Source organism: Gymnodraco acuticeps, unplaced genomic scaffold, assembly GCF_902827175.1.
Source record: "Gymnodraco acuticeps unplaced genomic scaffold, fGymAcu1.1, whole genome shotgun sequence".
Lineage (NCBI taxonomy): Eukaryota > Metazoa > Chordata > Actinopteri > Perciformes > Bathydraconidae > Gymnodraco > Gymnodraco acuticeps.
Window position 1 is genome coordinate 181,876 of NW_022992040.1, and position 16,400 is coordinate 198,275.

Genomic DNA, 16,400 nt, shown 5'->3' on the forward strand with positions numbered 1-16,400 from the left:
ATTCTAGGGAGGAATACGCAGAATAACTTTTACAGAAATTACTAAAATATACAAGCACAGACACAAACATGAGGAGTAAAGCCAACAAAATGATTCGTCATAAAACAGTAGTGTAATCAATATCTAAAGAATCTTTACATGTAGCTCCTTGGTGTGCAGCTTTCTTAGTTGTAATTAAAAACATTTCTGGGAAACTTAAGTTAATACAAAAGTCTTTTTTTACAATCTTGTCAAAATTTGATTTTTAAAATATTTTTGAGTAGCAAATTTGAGAAGTTTCTTGTTACTGTGTGTTCTGAAGAGAGGACCTCCAGATTTCAAGACGAAGCAAACAGTTCTGCAATGACATGTCAACAGATCCAACCCGGGGGCTGGAGGGACATTTTGAGGGGGAGTGGTCTTCAGTGTGTTGCTTTGGACTCACATCAGACAAGATGTGGTCCAGTATTCAAACACTGGCATTGCTCTCTCGCCCAAACCTGTTTTCTAGCACTGAAGCCAAAGGACCTGATGACAGTGTGATGGCCGACAGATGGGTGACATTATATTTAGCACAGACCTACATGGAAGTTATTACCATTACAATAAGAATGATCTAACAGCAATACGTTTACATTAATATACTGCAGGTTTCAGATGTTTTACAGTTCTTACATTAGCAATAATAGAAAAGGAAAGGAAATACACGGTCAATTCATAAGAAAAATAGACTGGAGTCAATAGTGGAAAACAGTGCAAAGAATATTCTAGGGGTGTTTTTGTTTGCTTGCTTGTATGTTTATTTTTTCGAAATTGTTTACAAAAATAAAAACAATTCAAAACAAGTCGAAAACATAGAAAATGAAAACACACTTTTGTAGCATCTGGTGCTCTGGTCCAGACATGCTGCGTACCACCTCTCTCCAGTACCTCATTGTTTTATGCTGCAGGTGTAGGTGAGTGTAAATGTGTGTTTGTGTGTGTGTGTTGGAGTATGAACAGGTCTGGATGCATGTGTGTCAGTTTGTGGATGTTTAAGATTTAGCGTAGTGGTTCTCAACTCCGGTCCTCAAGCTCCGGCACTGTACAGGTTTTTGTTCCAACCAGGTCCTACAAAAACAAATAATTGAGTTTTTAAAAACCGAAGTTGAATTTTGATACTAAGAGTGCACACAGTTTTCTGCAGCCTGCAACAAAAAGTTAAATTAAAGCTAAGCATTTCTTCCCTGTGACATGAGCACAACAGAAACAACGGGGTGCATCGTCAAGGAGAACGCACGCCTGAGAGACCCGAGGTTGGAACAAGAACCCACTGACACGGTCGCCATGGCAAGCACTCGAACAACAGGACACGCCAACTTTGGCTCAAACACTGTGGTGAGCGATGAGGGGGGGGTAAAGACACATGCGCCCACGCCGCCACCCCCGCCAGTCTCACCACACCTCTGAGAGGACTGAGCGGAGCCGAGCAGACGAGGGCCAAGGCTGAGCACCACTGATCATGTGCAGCTACGTGAGGGAGGGGTGGGCTTCTGCTGACCCTGTCCATCATGTGACAGTAAGAGTTTTATCAGTCCATCAGCTATTGTCCATTCCCTATCAATCTCTGTTTGTTTTTAAAAGAACATGATGGAACAAAAACAAACAAAAAAATGTTGAACACAAGTGCTCGAGGCCGCCCTCCCTGACTCCTGTCACTAGTGTGTTGGCTCAGATGGATCCCAGTAGGATTTAAGCATTGAAAAAAAGGGTCTGACTGGGACCTCGGCACTCTACTGGGACGACTGGGAGTTGTCATTCTTGCTCTCCTGACTGGAGGGGGCCTTGTTGTTCCAGGGTGAGTGTGCCCCCAGTGCAGGAGAGCTGTTGAAACTGTCCTCATCCTCCAGGCCATTCGCCACATCGAACTGCGAGTTCTCCAGGCGCGTGATCAAACGCTCGTCCTCGTCACCAAACTCCCCTCCCATCAGAGTGGGCTCTCCCACCATCATCACGTCCTAAAGGGGACAGCAAGGGCCGATACATATTATCCCCATAATACAGGGGGCTGCGCGGAATGACTGGCTGCACGGACGGGTTGTCTGACTGTGTTTGATTCCAACGTTAGAAATTAGTTTTCACTAATAAGAAGTTCATACTTTAAGGGACCAAGGGAGTATTTAACCCTGAGATAATAGTGTCCTCTCAATCTACAATCTTTGTCAGGGCATCTACCTTGACAGTTCAGAAGTCCATGTGGCCCTGACTCCCTATCCTTGTTCCAAGAACCAGAGTCATGGGGCCCTCCCTACTGGCCAGCAGTGGGCATCCCTGATCCTCGAGTGCAGCATCAGGGGGTTTCATTCCACCTCGGGTCTCATTGGCTCTCAAGCAACCAAGTGGGCAAAGACAGCAGTGCTGAGTGAATCACGTGCTCTGATAGATTGAGCAGTAACTCTAAAACCAAGTTGATACAGCGGAAAAAACTGCCCCACTGGAATTCAGAGCAAGGCAACACTACCACAATTATTTTAAGCATTACTTAGTAAAGGGGGTCACGTATACCTCCACTATATAAACCCATAGACCTGTGGCCCCAGAGGACCAGGGACTGCCCATCAATGGTTACATTAGGGGGTCTACTGACTAAAATCTACACATTCCTCGGAATTAGAGAAAGCTACCCCCTTTACACCTACCACACCTTAATCCCCCCATCCATAAGCATCCCCTTCCTATTTCTATCCTGCTGCTACACCTACTTCCTAACACACCAACAACCCTAGCTAACACCCCCTATACCCAAAAATGATTTTCTAACCTCCTTGCCGTTTTTTCCAAACCCATCCACCCTCTGATATTTACTCCAATGCCTTGCTCAGCTGAATTTAAGAGGCGCAGAAAGAGGTCAAGTAGATGTAATGCTTACAGGTACCTGGCTGGAGAGTGAAAAGCTGTTGGCTGGACTCTTCTTTTTGCTGTTGCTGTTGTTATTGTTGCCTCCGCCGGTGCTCACGGTGCTTCCACCGGACACCTTCCTTTTCCGCCTCTTGTTTGGAGCTTGTCTGGCGGGCTCAGCTACATGTAGAAACAGGAGATGATAGGATTTATAATCATATATTTATTAAAGTCTCTGTAGATATGTTGCAGATAATGAAAAGCTGTGCAATTTCCACTGGATTTGAACTCCACCGTTTAATAATTGAAGGTTAAACAATGCCATAATTGACACAGACAATCTGAAAGGTGTGTGCATTACCTGGAGGTGCGACCATTCTTTGCCACTTTTGGAAGAGGCAGGTCTTCAGGCAGTCTCTGGGGCTCAAGCTGTACGTCTTATGCCTCGACATCAACTCTTGCATGGGCTCCAATATCACACATAGCTTTATGAAAAAGAAAGAAAGAAACCAAACAGAATCAAATTAGTGTTAACAGGTTGTTGTATGTGAAGCTTTATTAAAACGACCGATGGATAAAAGATTATCATAAAGTAACTTGCTTACACGGAGGTAGTTGAGCGTGGAGTTGGACAGCCCACATCTGGTGATATTTTTAGCCAGCTGATCGAGCATTTGGGGATCCTATGAGAGAGATGAGATGAATAAGTGCATGTACAGGATGTGTATTTCAGTGTCAGTGTGTGGTTATTTGCATCTGGAACTCACATGCATGGCCAAAATACTCCTTGGGAGGACCTCTCTGTGTTGTCTGATGCTGAAGTGCCACGTCTTGATCCTCATCATGTCATCGAACATGAACTCTAGGTACAGGCGGCCCTCCACACAAACCTTATCCCCAGAGGAGAAATATAATAAGTTAGAAGTCACAGCAACCGGAAGCTAATAAAAGGCTGTACATTTAGTGTCCAGTGTACCTGTGTGAACATGGGTTTGCCGTTCTGGGTCACCATGGTGCACTGGTCACAGTCGAGAGACACAAAGTTACTGTGGAAGGACTCCTTTGGGTGCTTCAAAACGTAGAACAGCTCAGTGGCACCCCCCTCGAAAATACTTCGGAAATATCGTGGAATCAATGTCCGGCCGATGGCTGCACACACAAATGATAACTTCGTAAATAAAACGAATACAATTAATACATACAAATACGCCTTACACCGGGGGATACAGTAGCACAAAATCATGCAAACATAAAAACATCATTAAGAATAGGATATACATTATGCTACAAACAGTTATATGCCAATCATAAATAAAACATTCTCATGATATGGACATCACATACAGTTTATACTTTAAATGATGACGGTCAATTTCTTAAGATTTGTAATTAGAAGCTGAAAGTAAAACAATGATTAGCAATGGCATGTAGTCTTTATTCTTACTGTATCGTTTGGGTCCATCTTCCAGACAGAAAGTGATGGTGAGCATGGCATCATCCTCGAAGAACTCTGTGGTGAACGCATCCCACCACAGATTGTCACAGTCCTAAAAACAGAGGAAGAACCATTACTCTTATTTTTCATATAATCACAATAAAATAAAACATAGCATTCTAGTCTAACCCAGAGAGAACACACTGAAAAGCAATACTGTATGTTTCCTATAAAAATGTTATTTGCTATATATAGATAATAATAATAATAATACATTTCATTTTAGGCGCCTTTCATGACACCCAAGGACACCGTACAATTAGTTAAAAAAGAAAATGCTAATAGGCAACAGAACATGATAAAAACACAAACAGGAAATCATGGAGGAGACAATCAAGTGGACACAAATGAAACATATAATGGGGAGCACTACAGTGAGTAGGCAGATATGAACAAGTGGGTTTTTAATTGGGATTTGAATATGGTGATTGTGTCTGACTGTCGGATGTGCGGGGGAGGGAGTTCCAGAGTCTGGGAGCAGTGCAGCTAAAGGCCCGAGCACCCATGGTGACGAGGTGTGGCGTGGGGACGGTTAGCAGACCAGCAGAGGAGGAGCGAGAGGGGGTTTACTCCTGAAGGTCAGCCAGATGGTGGGTGGGGGGTGGCAGGTTATGTAGGTTTTGTAAGTGAGCAGCAGGTTTTTGAAGTTGATACCACTCAAAAGAAGAAGCAGAAATTCTTGTTTCCTCTAATCTACCATTTAAATGACCGTTCAACTGTTCCTGCATAGTTGAACTTTCTCTAATACAGACACAGGTGCTCTTAAAGATGAGTAAATATTGGTGGTGCAGTGAAGACGTGCAAAAAAGCTGAGAGTTGAACTTCCTAAATAAAGCACTCTGGGCTTCAGACATCATGTGTGTTTTGTTGGACATAAAACTAAAGTGTGTTTAAATTCCTCCAATGTACAGAAGTCATTGGGTATGCATTTCTAAAAGTGTGCACACTGACAGTCATATAAAAAGAGTGGCTCATAACAGCTACTCAGTAGCGAGCTCAGGCATATAAACAGTTGGCACTCCAATTACATTTTAGCCAGGTTGATAAAATAATCCTATTAGAGCCTGAATGTAAATTAAGTCAGTGCATTCTCGGGCTTCATTTCCCATAAATCCCTAGCATGGTTAGCTACACACAAACAGCAGCTGGGGAGGGGACATCTGAAAACACGGCCACAGTGAGCTGCAGAATGTAGCACTACAGATAGTAATCACAAGAAGCCTGAAAATGAAACACTGATGCTGTGTTTTTGTTTGAGTTCTTGTTACTCTCTATGTGGATGATGAAGTGACTCTAACCTCTGTCCAATTCTGTAGCCTTTTGTTCAGCTCATATATCCGGTAATCTGTCTGGTTCCCGTACGGTGTGGGTCTCCTGAAACAGAAAGAAGGGGGGTTTAATCACTCTGCAGTTCTGTGATTTTTAACAGATGTAGCTTAAAGCAATGACACAGGCGGTCTCACGCTTCATTTAACAGCAGGTGAATTGAATGTTTATGTTATAAAATGAATGGAGAGTAGAGATTATAAAGACTGAATGAATACATTCTGAGTTAAGACAGCTACAAGCTAAAGTTAAGCACTCACCCCATTCCAGGCTCCATGTATGATGGGGGGTACATGGGTGTAGGCCTAAGAGGAATACAAAACTAAATCAGCAACCATTTGCTTCGAGGCAGGATGTGTGTTTTAATTGTTCACGGCTAGTACACATCCACATAACCATAAATCAGGAAGGTATTAAAAAAGGGTTAACATGTTCAGTATCTCTCATTTTATTTCAATTCAATATCACGTTCAAAGTTTGGGTGATGAAACAGTGCAATTTGAATAAGCACAAAAACATATACACAGTACACGTATTCTTCAATAAACTCTACGTCAACAAATGACATTAACATATTACAAGTTGTAGAAAGAAGACATCAGAATTAACACCTTGCTTTAACCTATATTGCATTTCACAGTATAGCCCGGACCTACCCCACATCTCTGTCCAGCATAGCTCCTGGGTGGAAGGGGGGAAAGCTGCCGCCGTTTGGGGGGCTCCTTAGGAGAGTACAGCTTGAATGACTTTGACGAACAGCCTGCAGAGAAGCACGCAGCAGAGGAGGGGGAAAAAGAACAGAGATTTAGAGGAGATTTAGATTGCTTTAGACTTAGCTCGTTCAAATCACAGCATCATCTAAGTAATCTAATGCTGGATGATTTTGTGGAGATTTACTCAAATAAAAAGCAAGCTGCCAAAACAATTTCCTGCTGCTTTCATTATCTAATGCATCTTCAATTTAGTAAATGGACAAGAAAACAAATCATCACAGGGAGAGGGGGAAACAGCAATATTTATTAGCCAGCCTGAGAAAACAATCAGTGAAATGGGCGACACATCAGAGGAGATTGTCTGGCATGTTCTCCGTGCTCATTATAGGGAACCCTCCTCTGTGCATTCAGCCCCATGTAATCGAACCATGCGCCTGTGTTGTGTGCGTCTCCCCCTCTAGTTGCCTTATTTACCCATCCCCCACTCATATCCCAGCAGTTGTTAACCCATGTCTGTCCAGATAAGGCATTCATGCTCAGACAATCAGCGCGATGAGAAACACATCTATTCTAAACGTCTTTTCTCAAGGAGACCTCACACAGGCAGCGGCTGGATCTAATTAGGTCCGCCTAAAGACGTGGGATACTCCAGCTGATAGTTGTGGACTGAGATGTTGAGAAAAATAACCTTTCGAAAAACTGACTTGCCCATCACATCTACCCTTTGGCTTTACTACTTGTTAGCATCGAAATAGAAATATGTAAAGGGACCCAAAGGAAATGAATGTGTGGTGATGAGGAGGTCAACAGATATGGGCAATGTCTCCCCTTTGGAAATGTTGATTATCAATGGCCTGCATGTAAATCCAGTATTACCAATCCCCATAGAAACCTCAAGGCAGCATGATGTTACTTTCCCAATTCATGCACAATTCTCAGTCACTGTCACCAGGGCGTCTAAAATAGTAAGTGTACCAAATTAAAACCAGCAGGGGGGGCACTCATTGTAGGCCGCATCACACCCAACTGTGCTGTATCTTTTAGGCTACTACAACACTTGTGTTAACCTAAGGGATACGCCACAGACAGAGACTACAAATGATGATGTTTTTGAAAGATGAACGACAAATCGAGGGAGAAAGGGATGAATTGGGGTCAAGTATGTCTGGGTGAACTCTGATCCGTCTGTCCTCTCTATTGCGGGAACAACTACAACGCCTTCATTCGCTCTGTCTAACCCTTCACCCCCTTGCTCCAGAAAGAGTCACAGCAGGTCAACTTCTCCTCCCATTACTATGTGGGTGGACCTGCTCAGAAGAACCCCACAACAGCATTAGATGCAGACAAGACTCAAACACAAACAAGCAGTCTTTGTTTCATCTAAAAAGGCAATGCAAAAACTACATGGCAACAAATAAGAGCAGGGTTCTTATTTTCTCCAGAATAACATGCCTACACATTCAGAAACAGACATTCTACAAAATGCTGACACACAGTTCACTATCACCTTGAATACCAACCAACAAGCACTCTACAAAGCTGTCCAGTCTCCAGCATCAAACCTGTATAAAAACCATCTGCGGAGTACAGCACTCAGACTACAGATGCATACATAATGCCACGGGCCAGAAAGAAACGATCAGGAAAGCAACCTGACGTTGGGTACAAATTGAGATGGATGACTCCAGCCAGTCAGCATCTTTTAGAAGAAGCCGACTAAGAATTAAGATCATGATGCATAACCCATCTAACACATGGGGAACTCGAAATAGTGTGACTTTGATGCAGTTTAGTCCGCCCAAACTGTTCATTGCAAACAATAGAGCTGCATCCAGAGGCTGGCCCTCAGCCAATAAAAGATCCAAAGCAATGCATCAAGACGGCCAACACCATTGAGATGCTTATTGGTGTTTATGTTTTGTTATGTATGTGGATAGATATTTAAAACAATAAGGCAGTATTCACTTTCGGGACCAGGCGTAAATTGATCTGCAGGGCCGCATTCATTTACCGAGGACGGATGCCATTGCTAAGCTATTACCTAGCTAGATGCTAAACTTCCGTTATTAGCGCCGTGCAATTATAATTTCCTGTGCTTCTTCACTAGTGGTCTCTGCATTTATGTTGAACCAACAGAGCTGCCAAAGTAGTGTAACTGTAAGTTTGAGTTACCTGCAGAGAAAGGTCCACCGAAAGGCGGAGTTGCTCAACACCTCCGCTCGGTGTTTCTCGACAGCTAGCCTCTCTGCTAGCCGGAGCGGCTGGACAGTTAAAGCTCCAGCTCCGACCGTTGGTAATGGAACGATCAGTCCTACGTCCCAAACAGGACGGCAAGCGACGGAGACAGAAAAAGAAAAACTCCGCTACTTGCCCTGGTTCCTGTCAAATTGCAATGCCCGACTGTATGTTTTAAATGGCATTTGTTTGGGGGACGGTGCTACCTATCTACTACTACTACAGGACCCTTTGTTCCTGCCAGCCGAGACATGAAAAAAACAAAGGCCCCGCCTCCTTCGGGCTCCCCCGCCCATCCCATCACACAGACCGGACAAACACGGGCCTCGCTCCACGGCCAGCAGGGATCCCAATTTGTCTTGTCCTGGAACTGTTGGGGCAAAAGAGGACCCCCGAGTGGAACAAGATGGGTCCCCGCTGAGAGGATCAATGATCAGCCCACATTTTGCCCCTTAACACACACGTATTTCGGATGGACAAACTCATTTCTATTCTGTATCAGCTTGTACCAAGTCTGTTTTCAAAGCTATGTTGACTATGTCAATATGCCTAATGTTTTTATTACATCACCATTCTACTAAATGAAAGTAGGAACATTATTATTGTTGCGATTCAATACATTCAGACTGAAGCACTCCTTTGTGCATCAGTCAATCCTCACAGTAACAGAGCTAAATCCCAGATCAAATGCATGCTAAAGGGGCTTTGAAAATGTTTTCCTCTCAGTGATTGTGATTTTATGTTAAATGTTTGTTGTTTGTTTTTCATGTCTTGTGTCATTTGTCTATGTTGATGTTACACATGGAGCTGCTGTGATGCAAGTCAAATTTCAGACTTGATCAATAAAGTATTATCGTATCGTTATCGTATTAATATGTGAATAGGTTTATACACATTTCAGCTAAACTCATCCAGTCCTATAGGTATTTTTGGAAACGTTGGGGTCCCACTTGAACTTAGAAGTCTGGTGGGTTTGAATAGTATACGTAGACCATCAGTTCATCTCAGCACAGTTCCTTATACAAAAAAAATAATAAGGTTACATTTAAAAAATAAACAGTTGATGTCTGCATTCAACCACAGACCAAAGACTTTCAGGTCTATTTGCTGTGAAACTTTGCAGTAATTGTTTTAATATTTTTCTGTCCTGGTGCATTAATACAACCATTGTATGGCAGGGTTATTGACACCTAAATAATGTATATTATATAATTGGGTAATCGATTATTTAAAAAAAAATGTTGACAAGCACCTTTGTCCAGTACTCTACAGCGCATCCTGAGCGTACCTATAAAGAAAAACGTGTGATTCAGATGCTGTGTCTACACTGTTCAGCAAATGTTAGAAAAATACTAGTTACTTAAAAAGGCTGTTTAATTCGAGCCAACTTTGTGAAGGCTTATGAAAATTGTCAGCCTTAGCAGATGACTCAAATCCTTCAGACCGCAGTCCTGAGCCTCAGATTATGTAAGGGTATAATCTGCAGCCTCACTTTTAATCAATACCCACTCTCATGTTTACAAGCAATATATTTGAAGCCCAGAAAACCTTTTGTGGTCACAAAGTGCATTTAAAGCTCAATTTGTTGAGGCTTTCACTTGAGCTGCAGTAGGTTTGTCGAATTATGTAAGCAGGGAGAGCAGATGAGAGAAGTGCAGCAATAGATTGACAGGAGAGTGCCACACAAATAACTGCTGTGAATGGTAGGCTACATCATCTGTACAATTCTGGTTGGTAAACGCTTTCTAGATAAATTAACTGTGATTAAATCCAGTGAGTTGTCTTTAAGTTATGACAGAAAACTAAGAATTAAACAGCTACAAAGGGAATATAGAAGAAAGGCTAAAGCCTTTTGTTGTAACACACCCAGATCTTGGATCTCTTGTTGAAAACAATGATTCCCAGTCTGCCTGTGTTGTTGATGGACTTACACAAGAAGAGATGAGACAGAACAACATCTCCCTCTGCTGGTAAACGCTGAAAACATCCTCATGCTTCAGAATACAACAGTATAAGATGAATGAACTTTATCCAGCAGTTTATGCTGTAAACTATTGACGAAGAAATAACCTGGAGCTTCTAATAAAATAAACTATACATTTTCTATCATGTAGTTATATCTTTATCTGCCTATTCCATGATTATAACAACCACAACATAAGAGTGGGCCATCTGAAGAAAGACGGCATCCTATTTCATCTGTATTTAGTAAGAGTCACACATACACTATATGCACACATACACACCGAGTACCAGGTAAGTAGCACCGGCAGGTAGTGATAACATTAAATAGCAGTCATATGCACAAGAACTCAGTTCTATTTTAGTCCCCGGAAAACTGGTCTTGTACTACACACGATTTCTTGTATTTATAGATCCTTAGCTTCTAAGACCACTTTACACATACTGTTTTATGCAGAAGTAGGACTGCATAGCATTAACACAAATACATTCAGTGCAAGCCCTGTTCCAGAACAAAATGACTAAGAATGTATCTGAAATGAGTGAGGGTGCACTAGTAGCTACATCTTTGGCCATCCATAGAAAATAGTATGGAATTTACGAAAATGTCCCTAAATAAAGAGCAGGGTTTCCCACACATAGACTTATGTGTGGGAAACATAAAGTCCCCGTTCTCGGCTACCACCACAAGTATATTTCAGATCTGTGGGAAACACTGAAGAGGTTATAATGGAAGACAGCTAGAAAAGGTAGAAAATAGTACCTAGTAAGTGAATAATGTGTATTGGGTTTTTTCAGCAACAGTTTGACATAACAGCACGCAAACCTTCAATATATTATAGCGCCTGCCACAATGCAGGGCAGTTTTAACCGCAGACACAACATCTTACTAAATCCCTGTTTGTAAGTGTACGTAAGAAAGTTATTATATTATTTTTTTAGAAGACAACCTATAACATTTAAAAATAAACTGACTGACTGAAAAAAAACTGTTGTGAGCTGTGAACAAGTCAGACATATGTTAACATGCCTTGAAAGCATATTTCAAGTACTATTTTGATGTGTGTACAATGTGCAAACTTTTGACAGTGAGAGTGAATCAGTAGTGAGGAAAACTGAAGAGAGCGCTGGTGAACAGCATGTTAAGACTCCTGTTGCTGCTCTTCAAGACGAAGCAGAAACCTGTCAAGGAAACCGTTGTGACACCTGACTGGAAGTGATAGAAACACGGCAGCAGACAGCACCAACACAGACTGCGCCCAGAGGATGCTGCTGTGGGCTGACAGGAGGAAGCCAAACAGCATGTGTTCCAGATAAAGAAGGTTGATGGATTACAAATGAAAGGGAGTGTGTGAATGTTGGTGTTATGGACACTTTGCAATGACAGGGGTCACTGGTCTGAATCCAGGTAGAATTAGCCTGTTGTTGACAGACTGGATCTACTGCAGTGTAAACTGGAGGTTTGGTCATTTATATGGTTTGTCCTGTTGTGCCAACATCCACGGAATTAAATGAGGTATCCTAAAAAAAGAGTCATAATTAACCAAAGTATCTTCTATAATGTGTTATAGAAAAAGAAAATCCACCACAAAAACAGGACTTACACTTTTATTCTTCTGATACTGCATGAGTCAGTCATTTCTGATCATAAACTGAACAACAGAGAGACTGACTGCAGCGTTATATTATTAAGAGACTCATCTTGGACTATGACACAGATTCTGAATAATTAAATAACTATGACACAGCACCTGCATTTACTGGAAGTTGGACACTTAATCTAATTTACAACATGAAGCCATGAATACTTATTCTAATGTTACATCTCCGAAATTAAATAAGCATGATGATTCAGTCACTATTTCCAAGTAAATGGACCAACTCCCCTTTCTGACATCATTATTCAAGTCTTGGTTCTTGCCTGATTTTCAGTTTAGGGAAACATTTGTCTGATTGAAGTCAGAAGCACTCTATTCTTACTTATGGCAGGAAATCCTTGAAAAAACTGTCAACGATTGCCTTTATATTCTTATACTTGTTTGCACAATTCATCTTTGACACCTGCTAAAACAAGCTGCTTAAATCTTTTAGTTTTCTATACTTTGTATACCTTGTAAACAGTTGTATTTGCACACACGTAGGTGGCATAGGGATAAAGCAGAACGCTTTCAATGTACTCTGCGGCTGTCCTCCTCACACCTTTTGTTTCCAGAACACAGCTCTCTTTCAATCTGAGCAATGTTACTGTAACCTTCTACTGTACCTCAGTACCAAACCTGCTTTCATGTTATAAAGATTCTGCGGCTTGCACATCTCCCACAAATAAAGGTGTGCTTTGACAGAAAATGATTTTGTCTTTCCTCCACATTTAGTCTTCTCCCCATCCTCCCCCTCCATGTGGCTCCAGCTTTCCTATGCCATCCTGTCGGCCTGCAGCAGATGTGACATCACTACAGCACGTCTCCACTCTACGACCCCCCCCCCCCCCCCATCTCTCTGACTCCCCAGCATCTCTGTCTCCCACGCATTCCTTCTTTCTCTCTGCCTCTGCACACAGCCATTTTGATCTCGCAAACAAGATCTGAGGGACTCACTAGGGTAGAGAGAAGAGGGGACTAGAAAAAAGTAGTGAAGAATTGAGGAAGGAAAAAAGGTTTTCAGTGCAGTGAGATAAAGCTGTGGCAGTCCTGTTGTTGTGAAACGGTAATCAAAAAAGCCCTGGCCGTTTGGCTGCCATCTTGGTTCTGCTTAAAGTCACTTTTCTCCAATCAGGAGCCATGTGACTTTCTGCATGAGGTAACACCACTGTTACTGCGAAAGACACTGAAGGAGTGACAGAGAGAGAAAGGGGGGTACAAGGAAGAGGGGGCGAGAGTGAGATGAGGAAGGCAGAAATAAGAGGGAGGGGTAAGAGTGAGATGGGTGAGAGATGGAGAGAGTGGTGAGCAGAGGGGAGCGCGTGCTTGAGTGCATGCGAGAAGGGAAGGGAGGGAGAGAGGGGTATCTTCGGCTCACAGGCAATCTATTTTTACCATTTAGTCTGAACAAAGGATGTGATTGGCTCCACTGTGTTAGGACGGATCTCCTTCATGCGGGGAACAAAGCCTTAAAAAGGCTGATTCACAGCAAAGTCACAACAACAGTAGGATGTCACAGGGTTGTCAATTAACTAGACAGACAGGAGAAGTCTGTTTTTAATCATGACTCACATTCTGCTACATGCAAATATGCTCCGTTCTGATTCCTCTGTTCTATAGTGATTTGACTCAATAACAAAACAAAGACAAACAGGACCAAAAGAGAAAGTGCTGCAGAAAGAGACAATTGTTGGATTCCCACACAAAGGATGGGGAGGATCTTCCATCCACAATAGTGCAAGAATGTAAACAAACCAGCGTTCAATTATAATGATTTACAGTGTGCACAGCAAGGCAAACCGGTGTTGATCAATGTCATTGTTCTGACAGATCCAGCAGCCTAAACTTGTCCTAGCAGGTTCCTCGTGAAGGTGTGTGCGAGTGTACATGCCTGCTCTCCATGTGCACCCAAGCCTACATGTGTAAACCTGTGTGTTTGAACGCTGAAGGCAGATCTCTCTGGCTCGACCTCATTCTCTGTGTAGCGTTGACAAACATGTGGATGTCATTAAAAGTTCTGCTCTGGAGTGGGGTCTGTCAATACAGAGAGCAAAGGAGGCAGATTTCCTGGAAAACTACAGCACAGAGAGAGGAAACAAGATAGTAAAGAATCTGACACGGCTTCGAGGCCTCACTGATATTATTCCATCTGATAGGCGACTACCAATGAACCACAGTAGCCCCATTAAAATGATACTGACACCCTAATTAAATCTGCCCTCTCTGAGTTCCCCATGAGCAGATGTACAATTCAATTTCTATCTGTTCCTTGCTCCCTTGTGCTAGACAGAGGCAGTCTCCTGGCACTTTGAGGCTTTCACTGTGCACGAGGCAACCGTCTCACTGTGGTAGCGTTAAAGAGAAATTGCTCCAAAGTCAAACAGGATCAAACGCTCGATGGGAGAGAACAGATTATAAGATCTACTTGATAAAAACTGCCACAACATTTTGCCTGCCAAAGACTGACATGTGTAGACAGAACTACTAGATTGACTTTCTTCACGCTCTGACACGGTAGCATAAGTGCAGAGTTTGAATGCTGACTACCAATTAGGCACCATAGCATTGCAGTAAGACATATTTTATGTACGATTTATTTAAAGCTCAAGAATGTTGATTTCAGGAAAAGCCAACCCAAGCGTAACAACAGTGTTACAAATGAAAATATGCAGGAATGCAAAGTCACATTAACAAAGAGTTGCCTAATATCCAAACAGCAGCTTAACTCCAAGCAAATTAAACTCTTTAGTTCAATCTTTAAGTAAGCCTCATTAATCGTTTGCACTCATCAAGAGAGATGATTAAAACCATTTTAAATTGAGTAAAGTACTTCTGCTTCATTCAGTTCTGTCCTGTGGTATAAAAACGTTTTTTGTACAGTAAGCAGGGATTTTCACCAACTACTTTAGACATATAAGAGCAAAATAATGTAGAAGAAGATCTATAGTGGCTAGATAAAGCTGAGGAAAGGAGTGAAAATAGCTAGCAAGTAAAGTACTTATTGATATCTCAGTGTGTCTGTAGATGGCAAAACTCAGCCATTGATCTTCTGCAGCACAGCAAGCTAGCGTGACTGAAAGGGTCTGCTGAACAACTCAATCCCAAAGTGAGGTAGCCTCAGTCTATAACCTTGTTTTAGGTTAGGACATGTGTTGAGAGCGGAGCACAGCTACACGTGTCCACACACACACACACACAAACTAACACAGCCTGACGCTGGCCCTAGGCAGCTTTGCAGCACTTTTACATAAGTCATCTTTCTGACAGCTCCACTGAGCACAGAGACCGAACAGGAAACAGGGAGAAAAGAAAGAGACTGTAGGCACTCACCGGGACAAGCACAACCTCCAACAGACATCTTCTCACATGTTGGGCTCTGCTCTGAACGAAACAGCTGCACTCAGTCCACACGCCGCTCGCATGGGCTAACTGAGGAAAACAACACAACGACAGAGGGGTGGAGAGATTAGTGGGAGTGGTACAAAGCAGGGCATGTACACCACAACTACACTCCTCTCCCTCTGTCAGAGGCAGGAAGTTGGCAGTGGTGCTCTAGCTGCATCATTAATAGGCATATTGCAACACAAGTGGGAGGGGAAATGAGAGACGAGGGATATAGGAAGACAGAGCTTTTACATAATGTGAGACAGGAGTAAGTAATATGGAATGGAGCGAGGCACTGTGTGGGTTTCTGAAAGGGATAATGCAAGGGGGAGGTCAGTACAGCAGAGGAGAGGAAAGAGAGAAAATGCACAAGGTGTGTGTGTGTGTGTGTGTGTGTGTGTGTGTGTGTGTGTGTGTGTGTGTGTGTGTGTGTGTGTGTGTGTGTGTGTGTGTGTGTGTGTGTGTGTGTGTGTGTGTGTGTGTGTGTGTGTGTGTGTGTGTGTGTGTGTGTGTGTGTCAGTGATGCATCGTCCATTTTTGTCCGTTGCTGCTGTGGGAGATAAACATACTCAGTGGGAGCCCAGAGGCAGAGGGTCATTACTGCCAAACAAACACACATGCACACACACTCACTCACACACACACTCCCCCTTGTGTATGACAGATTTCCATCTCTCTTTCTGTCTCCGTCTCACGCTTCTTGCGTCTGTTTTTCTGTTTCTGAGAGAAGATTGGTGTTAATCACTACAGACAGTATCGATTAAAAATGCAAAGCCCACCTGGAGCACAGGG

The 16,400-nt window shown here is 42.7% G+C and overlaps 1 protein-coding gene across 1 annotated transcript; it reads right to left on the bottom strand.

The window, feature by feature from the left end:
• Positions 1-1,105: 1,105 nt before the first annotated feature.
• On the bottom strand, positions 1,106-15,582 carry ldb1a (LIM domain binding 1a). The gene is given in 12 exon segments (XM_034201768.1): positions 1,106-1,976; positions 2,894-3,036; positions 3,218-3,341; positions 3,462-3,539; positions 3,624-3,746; positions 3,833-4,005; positions 4,301-4,403; positions 5,650-5,725; positions 5,938-5,982; positions 6,334-6,395; positions 6,397-6,437; positions 15,555-15,582. Coding segments are annotated over 12 exon segments (1,221 nt in total). The 3' UTR covers positions 1,106-1,751.
• Positions 15,583-16,400: the final 818 nt, after the last annotated feature.